This window comes from Aspergillus thermomutatus (assembly GCF_002237265.1).
Source record: "Aspergillus thermomutatus strain HMR AF 39 chromosome Unknown NODE_26, whole genome shotgun sequence".
NCBI classification, from domain to species: domain Eukaryota; kingdom Fungi; phylum Ascomycota; class Eurotiomycetes; order Eurotiales; family Aspergillaceae; genus Aspergillus; species Aspergillus thermomutatus.
Genome location: NW_020798074.1, coordinates 118,107 through 139,622, shown reverse-complemented (window position 1 = coordinate 139,622; position 21,516 = coordinate 118,107). Strand labels below are relative to the sequence as shown.

The following is a 21,516-nucleotide window of genomic DNA, read 5'->3' as shown; positions in this document are numbered from 1 at the left end:
CTCCTTTACACCTTTCAGTATGCTGAGTAACGTAGCGATCACCCCTCTAAGCCTTGGTCTTCAGAACGGCCACGCTCAGATTCGGCAGGCTGAAGTTGAAGACACCCTGTTTGCCGGCCTGCAGGGTCGACACCTTGCTGTTGACCAGGTTGGCACCACCCACGGCGTTCATGGAGAATGCGTCAGGCGCAGTCAGCACGGTTAGTTCAGCGGCGGTGCCGGCCTTGACGCCGTCAAAGGTCAGCGAGACCGGCACGTCGGCGGTGCTGTTGTACACGGCCGCCTTGAAGATGTGGCTGTTGGTGCTGTTGTCGAGACCGGCGACGTAGTACAGGGGGCCGAAGTTGTCGGAGGATTTGGTGGGGAGGGTGTTGGTCATGTGGGTGTGAGAGAAGAGCTATGCTGGTTAGCATGAATGGTGTGGAATTGGTTGCGAATGAGAGGAGCATACATCATAGACGTGCCAGCTGGTGGAGCGGGCTGTCTGATCAGGGTCGGCGTTAAAGGCGATGAAAGTGGGGGACCACTGGTAGTTATCCAGGTTCATGAGAAAGGGTGCCTACTTCGTTAGTCTCGGTCAATTCAACGATGTGTAGCAACCTACGTAGGTCGTTCCGATGATCTTGTTGGCGTTTCTTTCGGCACCCAGAAGGAATACGGCTTCGGCGACGGACCCAATCCACCATGGGTAGAGGGAGAAGTGTGTGTTGCTCCAGTCAATTCCGACTCCGTTATTGTACTCCGTCGCTGCAATTTCACCTATCAAGTGTAAGCCAGAGCCATAGGTTGGGTTGTGTTATAATTACCAAGCAGGATTGGGTGGTCCTCGGAGTAGTTGTCGAAGAAGCCGAAGCGAGAGACAAAGTTGTCGGGAACATCGTACAGATGGTAATCGCCACCAGCCTCACCAGGGAGTGTCATATCAACGGTCGATGCCAGGACAGTAATGTCAGGGTACGTGGCCTTGATCGCATCATAGAAAGCTTTAAACCGGTAGGATGTGTAGGAAGACAGTCCGTTGTTCAGGTTATCCTCGTTGCCGACCTCGACATATTTGATGACCCAGGGTTCGGGATGGCCGACGGAAGCACGCAATGCCCCATACGTGGTCTCCACGGAGCCGGTGAGGAACTCAAGCTCGTTGAGGGCGTCCTGCACATACACATCAAGTTCGTCTTCGGGGACAACGTCGCCATTGAGCGCAAGGCCGCCCCAGACCGCAAGGACTGGTATTGGTTAGAGGCATTGTCATGTTCCTGACAGCAAATAACTTACTAGGCTCAATTTTCAGATCATCACACCACTCCATGTACTCAACCAGACCCATTCCACCGGTCTCCTGATACCCCCAAGTAGTGGCACGACCAGGACGGTCCTTGAGGGGACCAATGGTCTCATTCCACTTCCAGCGGCCGTCAATGGTGTCACCTTCAAGATTGTTACCACCCGGGAAGCGTAGGAATTTCTGCGTCGTTAGCAACTTGCCTCATAAAATACACAATATTTCTTACCGGACCAAAGTCCTTCATCGCTTGCATCAGATCTCTCCGAAGTCCATTTGGACGGTTGTTCCAGGTAGGTGGGAACAGGCTAATGAGGTTGAAGTCCAACGCACCGTCTTCAGCTTTCTGGATATAGACCGAGTTAGTAAATCCCTGTCGCATTGTCTTTTCGATATACTAACCGATGTATCAAAAGTGATGGAGAAAGTGTTGTTGGTATTTGGGGCAGCGCTACGAGGAACAAGGGTGAAGCTGTGCTGCACCCATTCGTCCTCAACACTATGCGAAGCAATCTTAGCACTGGCAAAGACTTTGCCTGTACTTGCAGACTGGAGCGAAGCTGTGAAGCTGCCATTGTAGGCACCCTTCACAAAGAAGGAGCCGGTGTATGTCTGGGGTCTGACATCGATGCCCCACCAGCCCAGATTGGTGAGACCAGCTTGACCCTTGCTGCCCTTAACGTTGACCGAGGTAGGCAAAGCAGATGACAGGGGATCAGGGAGGTTCTTGAGAGACAGCGTCGCTCCGTTGACAGCTGTCCACGCGTCCAAGTTTGACGGGTACTTGGAACCTCCCTGGAACGCACGATTGCGAATCAACTCCGCATAGAGACCACCTTCACCGCAGTGGTTGATTTCCTGCATTTATCATTTAGCATCTGTGTCAAAGCTTACTGGTGATCGATGAGGGATTACCTCTTCCATGATGCCGTACTGCAAGTTAGTCGTGACATTGCCCCCGGACGACGCAACGGAGATCTGAACGGCGGCAGTGCACGCTGCCAGAAGCGACAGGAGAAGAGACTTGGACAACACCATGGTATTCCGCTCTGCAGGAAGACACGCTGTGTTTGTTGTCTGCAGGTCCTATACCTGGTCAATTGGCAGGGTTATGAGCCAGATCTTGCAGATCGCGGTGACATTATATATGCGTCCATGGCGGGCCAGGGAAGGATGTCTCCTTGCTCAAGCATAATTCTACCCCTCAATTGAAGCTGCATCTGTGGGGTCGGCCCGACAAAAGGGCTCTGTCTGATCATAACTTGCATGAATGGCAAGGTATGAGAGCGAGAGGCCTGCAAGCTCCTGTTTTCAAACTTCCCGTTCTGGCAAAATCCCATGAGGGGGACAAGGGTGATCGTCAGGGCATTTCCAAGTCCGTAGCGGCAATTAGCCGGGTTGCATGATCAGATGCTAAATCATCTCGAGCAGGTAGATTCGTGACACTGCCGACCAGCTTCAGTATATCTGAGAGGTTTCGGCAAAGGCGTGAATTGCTCAAACACTGAGGAAAGTCCCATAGAACTTATACACAATACTTCCTGCAAACAAGTGCCTGTGGCTGGATATTGGCACGAAAATAAACTCTCTTCATCCCCAGTAGTCTAAATCGTCGTTGACCAAGGGAGGAGTTAGGGAAGGCCCAGACGGAAGTCCCCCGCATCGACGGCCCATTTTGCTTGCGATGGAATGTGCGAGACAAGAACCAAAAGCTAAATAGATGGTGCTGGAGCCTGGAGAAATATCGGAGACTCTGTCTTTAGATGATGACTAGTCTAGATATGAGCAATGCATGAAGGAATGAGGAGATTCGCGGAGTCTCCATGTGGGGGGAGACGGACTCCATTTCTCCGTCCAAGGGGTTGCCCCGAAAGCCCCTCGCGTTTCGATTGATTGTTGTGGTTATCCATAAGAGGCCTCTGCGGTCTTGTCCAAAGTCCAGCTTCGCCTTATGCTAGCTTCTTCACCATTCATCAACTTCACTTGCTGGCTCTCTAAGAGTCAGATCTTCGTGCTCTGACCAATTTCAGTGGCGTGACTTCGTACACAGTGCGGAAAGCGAAAGGAGAGCAAAGCACAATCAACTGACCACCGAATCCATGCCTGACGCTGTCTTGACAAACTATCGGAACAATCATGCCTATAGTCTATCATGCTCACTGCACTGCCGAGTCGTCCAATCGGATTGCAATCTATTAAGTCAACTACCATGGTCTTGAGGAGCTGGCCTCTCAATACGGAGCATCACAAATTACTCTTTCGCTGGCGTTTGACACCCGGAGGGTATGAGGCTGTAGCCAACATAGGTCGATACCGCAAGAGTCAGCTGTGGCTATGCACAAGATGCCCTGGTCCAGCGGGTTAGGACTCCGGCCTGAAGTTCCCATTTAATTGATAAGAGTTGGTAGCGGACCGAGAAAGTTCACGTAGTAATTAAAAACGTCGTACTAAAGGATCGGTATCCTCATCTGCAAGCACCTATTCCTGGATGATCGTATTTCATGAACGGAACAAGCGGCATACACAAAGATATGTAGAAACAGAAAACACCGAAGAGGACATCCCAAATGTAGATCGTAATAGATATGAAGGACCGAATGAGTATATGAATAGGGAAGACATTCCTCCCGCGTGTCTACAGGTCCAGCGGCACGCGATGTGGGAAGATTATCGACGTCATCGATCGTGAGGCTTAGCACATTTCGCAGCATTCGATACAGTCAAAGCAGCACTCGCAGGTCTCTTCGCAAAGGAAGCAGCAGCAGAGGGTGGCAAGACTAGAGGGGAAAGAGCAGCATTAGCAGCTGATTCGCAAAGATCAAATCCCCCGCGACTCAGGTCAAGCGAGCAAGACGAGTAGAGCTTACCAAGCACCTAGACATCCACGGTCCTTCTTCTGAGGAGCAGGCTGTGGTTGTTGCGGTGGCATGTACTGCGGTTGCTGTGGCGAAATATCAGATCTTCGTGCTCAGTAATTATGCGCTTGGGTTGCAACGTACTGCATACGGCTGCGGCTGTGGGGGATAGCCTTGCTGGTATGGCGCCTGTTGAGGAGGGTAATAACCTTGGGGAGCTTGAGGGTACCTATATCCACAACCCAAATTAGAAACTCACTTCAAACGCAAAATCCAAGCATGACATGAGAAGAAATCGTGGCATCATCTCTTCAGTTCTTTCCTGCTCAAGTGCCCTCTTCAACAGCGATTCCTTCGAAGAACAAAAGGCGTGATGATAATGACAGCGGAAGATTTCACACAAAGCGCTCCGTGACTGTCTTCGACAGAGTCCAAGAAGGAAGGGCGCAGCGAAGTTTCGAGACACCAAGCCGGAAGGAAATGAACGAAAAGGACTATGGGAGGTGGGAATGATAGACGGAAATGAGGCAAACATCACTTACTGCCCCTGATTGCCATGAGCGTAGTAGTCATTGGAACTCATGATGGCGAGGAAGAATGTACTGCAACGTTAAGAACGTAAAACAGTTAGTATGGATAATGACAATCAACGACGCGAGTGTTTGCGAGAAGAAAATCTACGCAACGAAGAGCCAATAACGGGGGAGAAAGTGTACCTAAGCAAATGCCAAGTGCCAACGGTTCGAGAATAGGCAATAAGGAGATGGGAAAGGGTCAAATAAGAGGAGAAGATGAGGACTCAAACAGTGGCTAGGGGTTGAAAACTGAAAAGGGACGAAGAAGCGGAGAAGGAGGAGAAGGGATCAGAGGAACTAGCCAAGCTAAGATTCGGCCCAAGTTCCTACAGATGACCACCCCAATGAGTTTTTTTTTAGTTCTTTTGACTATTTGAATCCTTCCACGATTCGACTGACTTCTCAAACAATTCGAGCCATTCTTCACTCATCCAGGGATCAGGCTTCAAAATTGTCCATCCACCCCTTGTTCTCCAGCTCTGGCACAATCATTTGGTGTTCCGGACCGCGGAACTGGATCGCTTCCCACGAGCGATTGGTACCCGTTCAAATCGTGGTTCTGGTAAGTGGTAACAGGGATGCCTAGAACCTCATTGAACCAACACATTTTCATTTCCTCAGAGAATCCGCTTTTTTCATGCCTAAGAATACCTACCAGTTTACTACCTAGGTAGCTACCTACCTATCAATTCGAAACCACAGCCGCCCTTCATGAGCTGAGCCACGGCAATATTACTAATAATACCAGCCCGGTTACAGCCCTACAGCAACAACCAAACCAGCCACGGCCGACGGTCGGTAATGAGGTCATCATTGGCCAAAATTCGCTCGCCTGCCAGATTGATGGGTCCGGTGGCCCACAATCGGCCGCCAGCGCTGCTTGATGGGGCTGGTGTGCCACTAGAAGCACTCGGAGTGGCTTCAGCTGAGTATGATCATGAATATTAATATAACAATAACCAATGAAAAATATGCTCTGAAAGATTGTCTGGTTCCCAGGTTTCAGCTATCAGCCAATCGTCGCTGTTTTCTTGGGCTGACGGTGGCACTCGTGGCTTAGGTAGTGTACCGAGCCACTCTGTCACCGTTACAATTTGCCGATTATTGAAGTGGAACATGTCTCGTTGCTGCCTTGGTACTCACCATGAATTGCCATTCGCCCCTGGTTCACTCACAAGTCACAGGGCGACATATCGCCTCTTGTCATGTTCTCTCCAGTCACCACACAGCCACCTAGGTGGACGATAGATTGTTGCAAATATTGACAAGGCTCCCGATTGCCTAATTGGGAAGACCTGAAGCTATTCGAATTACAGCAGCTGCTGGCTTTGGGAAGTACCTGCCAGATCAAACAAGAATAATGTAACTGTATCATCATAACTCAATCGATCAGCCATCCCAAACTGACGAAAACCCAACAAATACTCCAAAACAATCTTATCAAGATACAACACACCCATTGGGCGGCTTCATTTTGGGATGAGTTCGACGGCTCCCTCTCTATGACACTGTTAGAGGTAGGGCTTGCTCAAACAAGAAGGGATCACCGCAACATACCTGATATTCGTGCAGCTCAGTCATAGAAACCATAGTTTGTGGATGTTTAGGACCAAGGGACTGGCATTGGAGCCGAACACCATTCTGAAGGAGTTCTATCGCTTCGACATCTCGGTCTTGGGCCCATAGATTGTACGCGAGGTGTCTCATACTCAGCAGTGTGTAGGGATGATCCGATCCAAGCATCTTCTCTCTCCCTGCCAGTGCTCGTCGGTGCATCACCTCAGCGTCCTTGTATTTTCCTTGACCAGCAAGTGCTGAGCCCAGGTTATCAAGACTTGTCAAATTGTCCGGATGGTCGTCATTTAACACTCCTTGACAGCTAGTCAGTACCTGCTGAAGCAGAATCTCGGCCTCCTGGAACTTTTCCTGCCACAACAGGGCGACGCCTAGGTTGTTCATAGCTGTAAATATCAACGGATGGTCAGGCCTCAACCTCTGCTTATAGCCTATCAGCATCTTCCGGCAGAAGTCTTCCACGTCCCGGTATTTCCCCTGGTCTCTCAACACTGAGCCTAGCATGCTAGTAGTCATCAGCTCGTCGCGATGACCAACCTTTGACATTTTCGCAAACCATGGTAGTAGGGCCCTCCGCTGCCGATTTCTGCTGCCATATACTTGCCCTTTCTGTTCCTTCAACGACGCGGCCACAATGTTCATTTTAGTAAGAGAGTGAAAACAGTGATCCCCCCAGCACCTATCGATCCCTGACAATACCTGTTTCTGCAACAGCTCTGCCTCCACGTCCTTGCCCTGGGCAGCTAGTACTGTTCCTAGGTTGCCCATGCACCAAAGTGTGGTGTAATGGTCAGCCCCTAATATCTTCTCGGACCCTGCTAAGGATTTCCGAAGCATGACCTCGGCCTCCTCATGTTTTCCTAGGCTAGTCAGTGTGAAGCCAAGGTTACTCAAACTCATGATTGCCCAGTGGTGGTCGGCCCCTAGCAGCTTCTCAAAACCCGTTACTGCCTGTTGATGTAGAACAATTGCCTCCTCAGACTTTCCTTGGCCATTCAGCAGCGACCCCAGTAAACTGATGCTAATCAGTGTCGCAATGTGTTCAGTGCCAAATAACTTTTCTCTCAGCTTCAACGCCTTAACAGCCATCTCTTCCGCCAAGTCCATGTTCCTTGTTATCATGGCATATGATGCTGCATTATGGAGCAACATAGCCAGTGAGTCTTCTGTATCTAGCTGCTGAAACATTGCTAACTTGGTGTGCGGGAAGAGCATTTGACACTTTCCCCAGTCCCCACAATCCCCCGATGGGAACTCCCTGGCAAGACTTCTGATGAAACTTAGCTTCCACCTTTCGAGCTGTCCATGCGCCTCAAGCCATTTTTGCATGGCGAGCTGCACTAACCGATGCATCTGAAAGCTTGCAGCATCCGCGTTCACAGTGACGAATGAGAAGTTCCTTAGTGTACGGATATCATCCTCAAATCTGTCGTTCACATCGGATCGTACCAGACTGTTTGCGCTGTCCATCTTCCAGTTGTCGACCGCTTCTGAGTGTCTTTCCTGGTCGTTATTGCTACTTTCACTTTGACTGAAATCTTGGAGCAAACTCTGATGTATTCCTTGCCGATCAAAAAAGCTCATCAGTGCCAGGAGATTTGCGGCTGATGGCCGTTCCTGAAGTATGTGATCGAATGATATTTGCCAAGTACGAATGATAGAATTTCTGGCCTCCCAGTCTCGGCGAAGCTGCCCCTCTTCATGCTCAAGGGGACTCAGCTTTCTATAGTCGCTGCTTTCCAATTGTTGGAGATACTGCTTCACCGAGGAACGGGGAGCTCTCTGCCTGATGTAGGATGCTGCCTGGACGATTGCAAGTGGCATGTACTCGAGTGCCGCTGCCAGCTCCATAATGTCCTTTGGGTTTTCCGGTATCCCGAGCTTCGCCTCGAAAAGTGTTTGCGCGTGGTTTTTATCCATCGGGTCCACGGTGATGATGTCGCGTTCTTCGACCATTCTGAGCGCCACGGCTCTATTCCGTGTAGTCATTATCAAGGATCCATGCGTACTTTGGGGGAGATATGCCCCTAATGGCCGGTCCAGCGAGCGATCTTTGTCTCGCCCGGCTAGATCCTGACTGACCAACGGCGCGCGACGAAGGAAGTGATCATCATCAACATTATCAAGAATCAGGACCCATCTTCCCTTTCGGCCATCCTGGAGCCAGTCATGAACAAGTTGATAGATATTGGCCTTGGGATCCCTCCGGCCAGCGATTTTCACTCGGTCCGCAATCTCCCGAAAGCCCTGCTCGAAACGAGCTGCGTTGCTGGCATGGATCCAGAAAACCCACGTTTCCGGGGAGTGTTCCCGGACTCTATGAGAGTATTCGATAGCAAGCTGCGACTTCCTTTCCGGTGTCAGCACTCGTATACTCCTTTTAGGTGCACTTGTCTCACCCCACGCCGCCGAGGCCCACCAGTGCGGTTCTAGATGCTGGTGCCAAACATTTCTCGTGAATCTGGTCAAGTAGTGTCCCGCGTTCAACAAAGTCCGGGTCGCGACGAAAGGGAACAGTAGATAACGGACTCGGCGGTGTCTCGGGTCTTTCTGAGGTGGGAAATCATGAGCGAAGCCCAGTCATGATCGATGCATGACTTACCAGGTTGGGAATAGAAGTTTGCAGTGATGGGAGCATGGCTCATTCCCACCTGTAGTCCAGAGTTTCGCTCACCAAAGGTTATTGAAGGCTCCATGATGATTATCGCAGAACAACGAGGACACGAACATACTTGCACTTGGATATAGCCCGATCCTCTAAGCGCCAGCCTTACGTACCCCTGTAAACCCGGCGCTAACGTGGTACTTGTGCCGTTTGCTATAAAGACCTTATCATGTCTCAGCCTGTTGATGAAATTTCTCCTCTCATTGTCACCTATAATGGCGGATCCTCTTAGTATTACCGCAGGCATTGTCGGCATCGCCGTTCCCGCTCTCCAGGGTCTCAGACTTCTCCTACACGACTTACAAAGCATCAGAGACGCACCCGAAACCATCAGCAATCTAAAAGACAACATCCGCGCCATCGAACTGGCCCTGATCTCCCTCCAAGCCATCTCAGAACAAGAATGGGAGTCCCTCGGCACAACCGTGGCAGACGAAGCAAAAGCCACCATCGCAACCTGCACCAAAGCATGCGAGATATTCCGCTCTAACCTCCAGCGCTGGACAGGTCACTCTCAGGATGGCAATGGGAGATTATCGCGGCTCGATCGAGCAAAGGTGGGGATCTTCAAGCAGGGACAGATCAAGTCCATGTGCGAGCAGCTGCAGAGCTGCAAGATCACGATCAACTCCGTTGTTAGCATAGCGACGCTGTAGGTCGACTCTACCGGATACTGCACGTAGTAGAAACTGACTGACGAGCGATCACGGTGTATAGATACAGCTCCCTCCGGCATACCCACCTCACCGAGGAAATGAAGAAGACCATCGCGATGCGGCAGACAGAGCTCGAAGCCGCCATCAGGACAACGGATGATCAGATCGCTGATATCCGAACAAGGCGGGAGGAGATCGACCTTGTGGACGGGACCCAGGCAGCCGCAGACCCGGAGACTGAAGCAGACATGTTGAGACAGCTCGACGAAGAACACAAAACACTATATATATCGCGGAGACTGCTCAATGAGCTCATGACGAGAGTGCAGGAGAGTACTATAGTGAATGTTGTGGCGAGGAACGAGAATAACTCGACGCGTGTAACGTTTGGGAGTCAAAACTCTGGCCTCCAGATCGGTGTCAGCAACGGTCCCATCACCGGGATTACGTTTGGTCGAATGAGCGTTTGAATACCATGTGAAGCATTGATATGCGGTTTGGATTTCAAGATTTTATCGGCTGGATGCAATTGATACTGAGAAATGTGACGGATAGAAGAATTTGTAGAATGAACCTATCAAAACAGACCCGTATATAGAATCTCTTACAAGTAAATGATAAAAGCGACCGAGCAATTGCTAGCATGAGAATTGTGATCTTGTCGGCCCAGTCAATCAATCCATGACGGACTGTCTAAGCCTACTGGCAGACTAACAGTTTTCAACAGCAGGGTATCAGCTTGGTAAGATTTCTAATATTAACCATAATTTAGATTAAGCCGCGGATTTACTTGGGAATACAGACCCACGAGAAGAATTTGTACATTAGTATATGGTGGAGCAAGAAGGCTTGATCTCAGCGCTCCGTGCTGGGAGACCTGTGAAGAGTAGAATAGATCTGAAGACGAGGAGATATTATATGAACAGCTGAAGAGAAATTGAGATCGGAAGCAAAGTGTGAGATTACATGAAAATAGAAAAGTGGTCATGATGATTGCTGAAATCGAAATGAATGAAGAAATAAAGGAAAGAGCAAAGTCATTACAGGTCATCATACATACGAGTCGATCTCAGGCGGTAGAGTCTGAGAATCGAAATAACATGCCGTCTCAAGAGACGGGCCCACAGTCATCGTGTGGAGGTCAGAATAGGCGTTGTACCCATGGGCCAAAGTGGGCTCTATACCTACTTGAGGGAGGCTGTCAGCCGGTGCCGACGGCAACCCGCTGAAAACCACCTCATCCGTAGGTATTGACAATGGCACAGCTGCCAGGTCTTCTCCTGGTGTGTCCTGGTCAACAATATTTCGGGCATTCTCAAGAACAAATTCCTCCTGCTGCACCATCCAGTGCTTCAGTACTTCCATTGGCGGGTGATTCCCACCACCCTTACCACCTCGCTTCTCACTGTCTTTTCCACGTCCTCCCCGTCCGCGTTGGCACGGGTTGAAGTGAGTTCGACGGAGATGGGCAGCGGCGTTGTAGTTAGCACCGTACCGTTTCCCATTCCGACAAGCCTTACAGTTGGCCAGGAAGGTCTTGCCTGGAGATATATCCACACAGACCCAGACCTTACGGACCACCGCGTGCACCCGCTCAATATGTCTTCGCAGCTCGTGCTCCCCGTGGAAGCCATCTGGCTGGTCATTGCACATGTGGCAGTACGTTTTCGGGCGCGGAGGCCGATGTATCGAGGCTTTGGGGATGGCCGCAACTTCTTTCGAAGTGCCGTCCGACGATGAGATACGAATCATCCTATGTTGCTCCACCAGCTTCGCTGGAGAGCTATTGCGCGACTCAAGTTTCGGTGCGATAGGTCGAGTGCCCTGCACAATTTGTTCTTGGGTCCTCCGCGCCGCTCTTGACGGCTGAGAGACAGCCGAACTATTGCTTTCAGCAGACATGGAAGGTTTCATCTCCGTAGCAGGATATTCGGGGACATTTGAAGAGGGAGGGGGATAGAAGGAAGTTGAGGAGGGTGCTGAGCAGGAAAATGGAAGAGGAGCGGAGTCAGAGAAGGGAAAGGCGACGGAGTCCGAGGCTTGCTGACTTGAATAGTCATGAATTGGGACATCGACAGGGGAAACAGAGGGCATGAATTCAGTGGAAGGCATAGAGAAGGGGTAGGTGGGGTTTAGATTTGGTCCGGAGGAGTCAAATCTGATCATGCCCAATCCTCCACATATGGAGTCGGTAGTAGTACTCCTGGTCATCTCGACCGCGGCTGATGCCAGTGGCGCCGCTTGGTCAGCCAGAGATGGATTCGACAAACCAGTAGGGTCTGTCGAAAACTCTGGCAATGGTGCTTGCAGTTGATGCTGGAGTCCATTCGAAGCAGGGTCCGCAGAGAGGGCCAGCGACAGCGTAGATACGTTCGGCCGGTCCTGAAAGTCGTCCAAGTACTGCCTAGCATATTCGGACGGCGAATATTCGTTGACATGGTCAAGTCGAAGCTGGGAACGATGAGGTCCGTAGGATTGCCGATGTCCCAAAACACTAGGGGCCAGTGGTTTTCGGTGGGAGACCGGAGTCTGCTGACTCTGCGATCTAGCCATGGCTGTGTGCCGGACAGAGGACCTAGTAACCGATGGGAGAGAGGAGTCGTCCGTCTGAGAAGTCATTCCAGCAGATTTCAGATCGGTTTCGGGGGCTGCTGGCGAAGACGCGTGAGAAAGCTCACGAGTCAAGTCAACGGTCACTGGTGGCTCCGGTGTCTGCCAAGTGTCAATCCATGGACTGTCGGCGGGGGAGTCAAGAGAAAGAGGATGGAGTAGCGCAAGAGAAACATGGTGGGTTATGAACGGAAGGTGGAGAAGAGGCGGGAGCAGGAGACCAAGATAGATCACATACGGTGACTCGTCGTTTTGTCGGAGGAAGACCAGAACCAGGGAGAGTCCGAGGAGTATCCTGTCGAGTCCGTTTCCCAGATTTTTCGAGAGATGAACCAGTGTCAGGGATGCCAGAGCCGGGAACTGGACGGTAACTGGATGACGCCGTTGCCGGTAAGAACTGGCTTAACCGCTGACTCCAAAGACGATTGCGCTCTGATTCCGGAAGGTGGGAGTGTCGAACCAAAAAAGCGTCCCGATACCCAGAGATGGCCCTTGTGAAGAGTTCGTCGTCGGCCATGGTGACTGCCATCGCAGGGGGATGATCCTTTGCAAGCGCCTCTCCAACAGAGCTCATGGGGATAGCTGCTATCAGTATCACACGAGATTGAGGAAGAGGGAGTTATTCTATATGATAAACAATTAGTACCGGAAATCAAACAGATAACAGGAAACGTAGAAGAGATAGATCAGACGATTGACGGGCTCGGGGAAGGAGGGAAGGCTGACTGTGATGGGAAAAGTGTTACCAACAGGCAATATGGTATCGAGGCGCGACACTGAAGGATCAGTGGCTGTGAGGAAGAGAAGACAATAATGGGTTGCCAAAGATGTGAGAGCGCTCGGGATGTATAATGGCTTATTCGGGGAGGGTTGTCGCAAAGATGAAAGAATGAGTATTGAGTGAGAGAAGATCGCGAAGAGGAGGGATGGAATTTAAACGAGGAGAAGAAATGGGAGGGTATGATCGATATAAATGGCGAACTATCCCCACGGCTCGGAGATGCAGTAATGGAAACTTGTGAGAAGTCAAAGGGACGGAAGATCTGTCAGAAGAGAAGGTCTGAATCTGGAAGTTGAAACTTGGGGAGCGACCAGGGTGGGGATGCTAGCTCAACTGCGTGTTGTGAGATGGGTCATTGATGGAGTAATTACTAGATGATTTATCTAGATTCTTTTCAAGATAACTAGCTAGAGAGTCTACTAGAACAATAGATAGATAGCTAGTTAGTTAGTTGGTATTATGGTGTACTAAATAGCAAGTACGATAGATGATATGGATCATGGGGATTGGAGGCAGAGTCGGTGGATCAGCAGCAATCGTCGATGGGATTGACGATGGAGTGCACGAACTTTGGCAGAATCGAAGGTCTGGAACACTTCTGGCTTCTTTTGCCTCATACGATTGGGTTAGAGAAGAAGCCGAATATTTCTTTTTCATTTTTCTGATTTATTTTCCAAATTATTATGCGGATGTTCGTTTGACCTCATAGTCATAGCATTAATTCCAACCGATGGACCAGGACGCCATCCAAAGATGGATAAGGTAAGCTTGGGGGTTACAGAAGAAGGAAAGCTCAGCTTTTAACTATATATAGTTAATCCCTACTTCATCTACCCAACAGCCTAAGGCACTATGTACTAACTTACTACTTGGACTAATTAAGGTCAAATGAACAGGGCTTTATGAGGTGTGAATCATCCCGTCCTCGATCGGCAGAAAAGGGGAGTGTGACATGTTTGGTAAACTAGTGTTACCTGAACACTGCTAACTGGCCAACGTCCATAGCCCAGGGCTCCAGGAAGTGTTCCAGTTGTCCACGGTGAAATGATGAGGTCCCTTTTAGGCTTAGAGAGGACCCAGGCGGTGATGACAGTGGTCAGAAAATAGGTAATATTCTCAAAAAATACAGGGTGAACACGGAGTCTTTCAAAAGTGAGGCAGCGAAACGGATTGCGCCGACCAAACCCCGGGCCATCAGGACAACAGAAAAGGAAACAGGATGCATTGTCCAGTCTTCCGACTCTTAAGATTCAGTCCTTGGAATGAAGAGATGCAATAGAAGACATTTTACTACTGTTATAATCATCAGTGTGATTGGTTTTCATCATCAGGGTCTCTTTATTTTATTATTATTATTGTGTCTTAAGTGCACTGAAAGTTCTAGCAGTTCTGTTGTAGTATTCGTCAAGAATACTTGTAGATGCCTTCTGTGTGGTCTTTGATTCACGTGCCTTTGTCGGAGTGTTAATGGATGATGATGATGATGATGAAAGTGTGTTAGTTCCCCTTCATGATTCTTTCTGTTTATTTCTCTCTTTCCTCATAAATATCCTTTGCCCTTTGTGCATGGCCGTCATGGCTGCACATTCTTCCATCGTCTCCTGAGGGCGCCTACAGCGGTACCGACGAGATCACAAAGTATTGCAGAGACTTGGGGTGAGTCCCTTTCATGGTCACCCTCCAGGCCAGCATCGTTAGGCTCAGCAGTGTCAGCAACCCTTCAGTATGTAGTACTGCCACAGTTTGCAGGCCAACCGGAAGTGACCTGAGTGTACCCTTCGACTCGAGGTCTGCCACGTTGCTAGACTACACCGTATCGGGATCTGTCATTATCATACTTGCTGCCAGTTGCCGGGCATCCCAGTCCAATTCCGCGTTCAGATGACGCTCTAGCCGATGGTCAGATATGGTATTCATACCGTGAGTATTTTCGAGCGCTTGGAATCAGGCCCAGGACCGGTACCGCAAAATGTTGTGCCTCAAATGGAGCGGAAGTTGACTCAAGAGAATTTGGTTCCTGAGGCATCAATGGTTTTGGCTGCCCACAGCAGTCTCCACAAGTCCACAGGCTCCATCAGACCGAACGATACCTTTGAATTTGCATCATCCACCTGTCGTCACCCCATGTCTTTTCAGCCGTGAGATACACATCTTGCGATCCTCAACACACTTAACAGTAATCATGTCGCGAAAATAAACCCATTCCGACCACGGAACTTTCCCGTGGTACCATACGGAAGGCTCCCAAGGATCATATGCCCGGCCGCGTGTGGCCGTTCCCAACTTCAGACAATTTCCATGAACTTGCTGGCAAGTACTCCCTGCGTATCTACCGGTGTGCTCACAATTTGCCTCGAAGTCCGAAGTCGCTTCTCTCTCGATAGGCATGGAATGACGATCCTGCCACTATTGACAGACCGACAGTTCAAGGTTCGAAGTGGGGATGTTGACCAGTAAAAGCCTCACGTGTAACACGTGACCTGGTCATTTCCATGGTCCAGAGGAGTCGCCGTGATCTGTATTCCTGTCTTCTCGCATGAAAGTAGTATGGCGTCTGGGAGATGTTTTGCAACCTACTGCAATTACTCTAACCGGCAAAAGGAGCTTGATACTTTGATATTTGACCTAGTTCTTGGTGCTATCTGTTCTCTAATAGATCATTTTTCCTCACCGCTCCCAAGTGGGTAGTATGGTCTACAAGTCTTGCTCCTTATTTTGTGATGGATATGCTGTTTCGGCTACCGGGCAGTTTCGTTTCAGCTTCCAGATCTCAGGGATGGGAGGGCAAAACCATGAGCGAGGTAGATGAGGTCACCGTGGACCTTGACTCGCCCTCATGGCTACATAATGGCCATGATAGGGAGAGCGTCGTATGAGCGGAGTCAGTTGTACGGAGTACAGCGTTGTAATTCGTTGCTGACAGTGGTTACACGGCGCATACTCTAGTACCGGTCTTCATATCGACAACCACTACGGAGTAACTTCCTGGAATCACTCGATTACAACCTACAATAGATGATACTGATCATGTATCATCCACACGGAGTCTCAGTATTGTACCACATCCTTGGCAGACGCTCATTATAAACGCTGCTGTGAGTTGACGGTGAGCCGTATCTAGAAGGAAAGGATCGCAATCAACAGGGGCCTACCTACTCCATAACCAAAAATAGGCTCAACAGTCACGCTATTCTCTACTTGCACTGGTGGCTTTGCTAAAATTCTGCCCATTAGACCAAAAATGACCTGACTCTCACTCCTTGGCCAAGTGGGGCTATCATCTGGCATAGTCTCATAGATCATGGACAATGTATCAGAAATCCCTTGAAGTCGGAAATTGGTAGGCCATCGCATCCCTTTTCACGTTTGACTACTTACTCTATGGCTACTATCACCATCGATCGTAGCAGTTTCATGTGCGCTGGCCCATACACTGATATTTTGCTAGAAACCGCTTCGCAAAACGAAGAGGCAAAGCCACGGCGGCAGAGGGCCCATGACTGATCTTGCTCGAATCAACTACTGTGCAGTATGCACACAATTATTGAGCATTATATTCGCGGAAGCCCCATTCTGCCTCCGGACACTGGGCCGGACATAAGAACAAACTCAGGACTTGTTCATAATGTCATCGGCTGTAAGGTGCCTCAGCTCAAGCCTCCAGCTCGAGCATGTCTGAACCCAACTGCCCGAACTAGACCTTTCTGCCTGAAGTCTTCAACAAACGTACGAGATGGCCTTGAAGTTTAACAGGGCGTCGACAGCTTGGAACTAGTCCTTCATGTCTACATGATATCAATAACTTAGAGTTTCTCGCCTAGTTTGGCTATGCTGGTGCCCCAATCTGACCACCATCTTCTTTTGGCGAAGTACATAAGGTGTAGGAATTCTGTTGTCTGGCGAACTGGTCAACTTTTGCCTTTGTCTAGATTCATCTTCGACTCAGCAGGCTATGTCGATGGACAGATTTGGAAGGCTGACTACAGATGGCTCAGCTCTAAGCCTCGTCGCAAAGTTGGCCTTTATATAAAAAGTGGCAAGGAACCATTTTGTTGTGTTGCCCGATGGGTATCTACAGGGTCAGGTGTCAACCGACACCCCTTCAGCCTGTACCGTCTGGGTGAGGCTCAGGCTTCTGTGTTATTGATGACGCGTCTAAGGGAGAGTTGAGAAAACCCAGCGAGGACTTGAGCATTAAGACAAGATCCTTGCAATATCAGGGCGTGATGCAAAGCGACGGCATGCTACGGAGTCCGGGGTTTTGCGCTCAGGCCCGTTGAGAGTCAGTTTGTGCTATTTCTGCACTTTTCCCCCTCAAGATCTGCTATCACTTGAGTGATCAGGTAGAGCTTTGGCAGATTACATTTTTGAGAAGGTAGCGTTGTCGTCTAAGTACCGTGGTTGTCGAGGCTGCGCTGACTGGTTGATGGTCAGATCCTTTCGCGCTCTTCATTCGTTGGTCAGACCTGGGCTGCAGAAATATCTCCAATCGCCAAAATTAGTATCTCTTTTCGGACTCTTTCAGAACAGAGTGAAGTACCTTTTGCTCGGCTATCAGATAGCCTTCCCCTGCTCCCTTTACCACCTTGCAAATTCTTCTCCGTGTGGATAAGTGAAATTTACAACTTCATCATCAGTTTCGCTCGTCCAAACTCCTCTAGCGCGAGAAAATCCTCAAGCTGTTGACTCGCCCTTCTAACCGTCGTGGGATGCTCAGACATAACCTCCAACCCTGTGATAGCTCTTCTGCCATCATCGCTTCGCATGACGGACGAATGGTAGAGTATTCATACTGGGGAGTGGATTTGACAACGCATCCATAACGGATATAAAATCCTGCGAAGTGGATCACGAAGGGATCAGCGCGGATAAGGTTGTCATTTTGAACTGGTGACTGACGATTTCGGATTTTTCGCTGCTTTTTGTTATGTCGATGGGACCGAGTACCTTTCCTTCGACTGTACAACATTTCCATAAGACTCTCTGCCGTTGATCCAACGATACTGATAGAAATTTCGCTGGAAAAGTGTCACTATAACAACTCCCAGCATCTCCAGTCCTCGCTCTCTAGCCGACCAGACAGATTGCGTCATATTGTAGGATCTATGGAGCACTCGCATGCGACCAGTTCCCAGTACAAACCACTTCAGTTCATCTCAGCATTCAGGATTTAGGACTCAAATCAAGGTCGTCAACGGTACCCGAAAATGGCTAAATGGAGGAGGGATAACATTAGAGTGGAAATTCATATGAAGTATCTGCAGTCAATTTATCTACTAGGCAAGCCGATCTCAGTTTGCCTGCCCTAAGACAATCGCCCTCAATCAATACCATGGCGCCTATGATGTACCAGTGAAGAACAACCCAAGGATAGATAGCAAGATGTCCATCATGCTGGAAATGGGTGGAAGTGTCCGCCTGACGTCAGATTGCCACGCTTTAAGTTTGGGTGTCCCATAGAATCGCAGTTTCCGCTGGAGATTAACTCTGGAGGGGAACTACGGACAGAACCAGCTTGGGTCCTTCGTAGGCAATATTTAAGAGAACCGTCACTCTTTCTGATCATTACCATCTTCATCTATCGCGGCTGAGATAGTTTTCCGATGTTAGTTGTGATTTCATCTCGATTGAGCATCAACTGTCACTGTTGCAAATAACGCAGGAACACGTGATTATTTAACGGCGTTGCTCTGGGCTCCAGCCACGTCATAGGGCCCTTTTCCGTTCTCCTTCTCAAAAGATAACAGATTCTTGGAGAAAAAGGAGGAAAAGGAGGAGAAATATTCCGCTTCGATCCCACCAACCACCAAATACTCAACATCTCCTTCGTACCGTCACCACCTGTTACTTTGTCTCTCACACATTCCGACATCAACAATGTCCGACTCTACTCTCTATCTCTACACCTCCCTCACTGCGGGGTCATCCCACATCGTCACCGCCACTGCACGGTTGGAGACGATTCTGAAGGCCAACAAAATTCCCTTTCGCGCAATTGACGTGGCTACCGATGAAGTCGCTCGTAAGTTGTGGGGCCGTCGTTCCAAGGGTAAAAAATTGCCTGGACTGGTGAAGTTTGGCACAGTTGTCGGTGTAGGTCACTCCTGAAACCCCCCGAATGAAAGGCTGCAGAGCTATCGACGGAGCTACGTGACTAATAGTTTTGATTCATATAGGATCTCGAGGAAATTGAGGAGTGGAATGAATACGGTGAGCTGAGGATGCAGATTGATAGCGTGGAGGATTTCGACAGCATCCCTGCCACCAGCTACCCAGTCTCAACCTCCCAGACAAACACTGGATCTGCTACCCCACAGCCTGCGACAGAGAGCGCAACCCCGAAGCAAAGCACAATCAAAATCCAGAGCCCACCGGCGAAGGAGAAGAAGGATGATTCGGTGACGCTCGCCTTGCGACAGGCGGGCGAGGAGGCTGTGGCAAAGGCCAAAGGCAACACAGGCGCAGATTTCAAGAAGGACAACACCTCCGCAGATTCAGAGGAGCAGAAGAAGCAGTCCTCGAGCAGCGGGGAGAACAAAGGAGGAGAAGAAACTGTACGTCGGCGATCGGTGGTTCCGGAAATTGTCGGGGGCGGTGGAGGGCGTCCACCTTTGAAAGTGCCCGAGTGCGCTGCGGAATCATCTGCCAATTTCCGTGCTGATAATGCTGAAGCTCTAGGATTGGTTCAACATCATCGCGGCTCCATTGTCTCCGCAACTTCCCCAGAGGAAATGGAGAAGGTGGCCCAGGACCTGCGCAAATCTATTTCCGGTGGCCACGAAGATATACTAGCGTCTTTGAAGAACGAACAGGCGGAGCGAGCGGGGCAGGAAGAGACAATCGAGGAGGAGTCAGATGGGTCCGAGAATGACGAGCGTGGTGAGAAGAGTCATCGTCAGAAAACCCAAAAACAGGATATTAAGGATGCAGCGAAAGCGACAGAGAGCGTTGAGGATTAAGGCATGGTCACAGTCGCTTCGAACATTGTTCAGCCATATGGAGTATTTTCCTTGCGTGGTTCCTTTGTGTATGATACCAAGTTGCATTTCTAACTCGCTGTGTGTCTCATGCGATACGTGATTATAGTTGTGACATGCTTATCATAATCTAGATTATCCTATGCCAAGTTGCTGTAGCATTCTCTCCCATCCCTGCGCTGGCAGTCATGTCGAAATTTTGGAAGGTGCAGATTGAAAATAGTACTGAAAATAGAAAAAATCATGATCGATTTATATCGATGTATATGTCTTATGTCTGGCGGCGCTTGTTAACAGCCTCGCGCAGCTTCGCAATGACGTCGGCAGGGTCCTGAGCGCCAAATACCGCCGAACCAGCGACGATAACGTTAGCCCCAGCATCCGCAGCCTGGTCAATTGTTCCCAATCCCAAGCCACCATCGACCTCAATGTTCAGATCCGGGTATCGCTCACGGAGAGCCTTCACTTTGGGAAGCTCGGAGGCCATGAACTTCTGACCTCCAAAACCGGGGTGTACTGTCATGACGAGAACCATCTACAACATCAGTAACTCGTTAGCATGGAATTCGGGTAGTCTATGCGTCTCCCATGAGTGTAGATAGCGGAGGCTTACATCGGGCCGTTCTTTCTCATCCTTGTTTTCCAGGATATCCCACAGGACATCGACGGGGGTATCGGGCTTGATGGCAATGCCCGCCTGCATGCCCTCGTCGTGGATATAGCGGATGAGCTCCTTCGGGCTTGTCGGACGGGTCGTCTCTTTGTCTTCTGGGGTAGTGGCGGCGACGGAGGAGACGGCGGCTTCGTAGTGGAAGCAGTATAGATCGCAACCGGCGGATTTGAACTCCTTGACCCATTTATGGGGCTGTCAAAGGCATTTCAGCATATTTCTCTCGCAAGGTGTGAAGCGTTGGTGTAAATTCGTTGTGAGGAATGGGCGCTCACCTCCATGATCATCATGTGGCAGTCAAAGGTACCCTTTCCAAGGGCTTGGGTTGGCCGGTCCACATGAGACCGGATCTTGGTGACAACGGGGGCGCCAAAGGTCATGTTGGGGACGAAGTGGCCGTCCATGATATCAACGTGCAACCAATCGGCCCCCTGGGCGATCTTCGTTGAGCACTCATTGCCCAGGACCGCGAAATCCGCGCTCAGGATAGAGGGAGCTATGATGGCTGGAGGAGACATGGTGGGGCTAGTGATAGAGGGGCTTGTAGATGTACTTGGTACTGGGAAGTTGGGAGAGGGAAGATGGAGTATAGCAGTGTATGAGGAGGTTGTGGCAGAATGAAAGCTGTACAGAGTAATCGGCAGGAGATGAGTACCTATCCTCGCAAGACACAGCTAGGAGAGCTTTCTGGAAAGATGCAGCTCTAGCTAAACAAGAAAGAAAAAATAACATAAGCATATCACCGCCGTTCCCGGTCGACGTCAGTCCGACGATCGCAGTCTGGTCGACGATAAGGGCTAGGGTCGAAACCTTCACGTGGGACGTGGGGCAGATCCGTCCGTGGGGGCCTGCCAGCCTGCCAGCCTGGAT

At 49.9% G+C, this 21,516-nt stretch overlaps 5 protein-coding genes across 5 annotated transcripts; 2 read left to right on the top strand and 3 right to left on the bottom strand.

The window, feature by feature from the left end:
• Positions 1-46: 46 nt before the first annotated feature.
• On the bottom strand, positions 47-8,983 carry CDV56_108878 (alpha-L-arabinofuranosidase A; the record flags this gene model as incomplete). The annotated part of the gene is made up of 11 exons (XM_026762497.1): positions 47-397; positions 452-559; positions 605-759; positions 807-1,226; positions 1,276-1,465; positions 1,512-1,628; positions 1,685-2,140; positions 2,198-2,368; positions 6,270-8,637; positions 8,687-8,837; positions 8,890-8,983. 11 exons carry the CDS (start codon positions 8,981-8,983, stop codon positions 47-49), a joined length of 4,581 nt encoding a protein of 1,526 aa, XP_026617289.1.
• Positions 8,984-9,167: 184 nt separating this feature from the next.
• CDV56_108866 (uncharacterized protein) lies at positions 9,168-10,078 on the top strand (the record flags this gene model as incomplete). Its single annotated transcript, XM_026762485.1, has 2 exons — positions 9,168-9,604; positions 9,670-10,078. 2 exons carry the CDS (start codon positions 9,168-9,170, stop codon positions 10,076-10,078), a joined length of 846 nt encoding a protein of 281 aa, XP_026617288.1.
• Positions 10,079-10,658: 580 nt separating this feature from the next.
• Positions 10,659-12,735, bottom strand: CDV56_108820 (uncharacterized protein; the record flags this gene model as incomplete). The annotated part of the gene is made up of 2 exons (XM_026762439.1): positions 10,659-12,320; positions 12,457-12,735. The coding sequence occupies 2 exons, from the start codon at positions 12,733-12,735 to the stop codon at positions 10,659-10,661; spliced, it is 1,941 nt and encodes a 646-aa protein (XP_026617287.1).
• A 6,141-nt stretch (positions 12,736-18,876) lies between these two features.
• Positions 18,877-19,958, top strand: CDV56_108670 (uncharacterized protein; the record flags this gene model as incomplete). The annotated part of the gene is made up of 2 exons (XM_026762289.1): positions 18,877-19,092; positions 19,176-19,958. 2 exons carry the CDS (start codon positions 18,877-18,879, stop codon positions 19,956-19,958), a joined length of 999 nt encoding a protein of 332 aa, XP_026617286.1.
• A 289-nt stretch (positions 19,959-20,247) lies between these two features.
• Positions 20,248-21,164, bottom strand: CDV56_108649 (ribulose-phosphate 3-epimerase RPE1; the record flags this gene model as incomplete). Its single annotated transcript, XM_026762268.1, has 3 exons — positions 20,248-20,511; positions 20,590-20,841; positions 20,922-21,164. The coding sequence occupies 3 exons, from the start codon at positions 21,162-21,164 to the stop codon at positions 20,248-20,250; spliced, it is 759 nt and encodes a 252-aa protein (XP_026617285.1).
• Between the last annotated feature and the right edge of the window lie 352 nt (positions 21,165-21,516).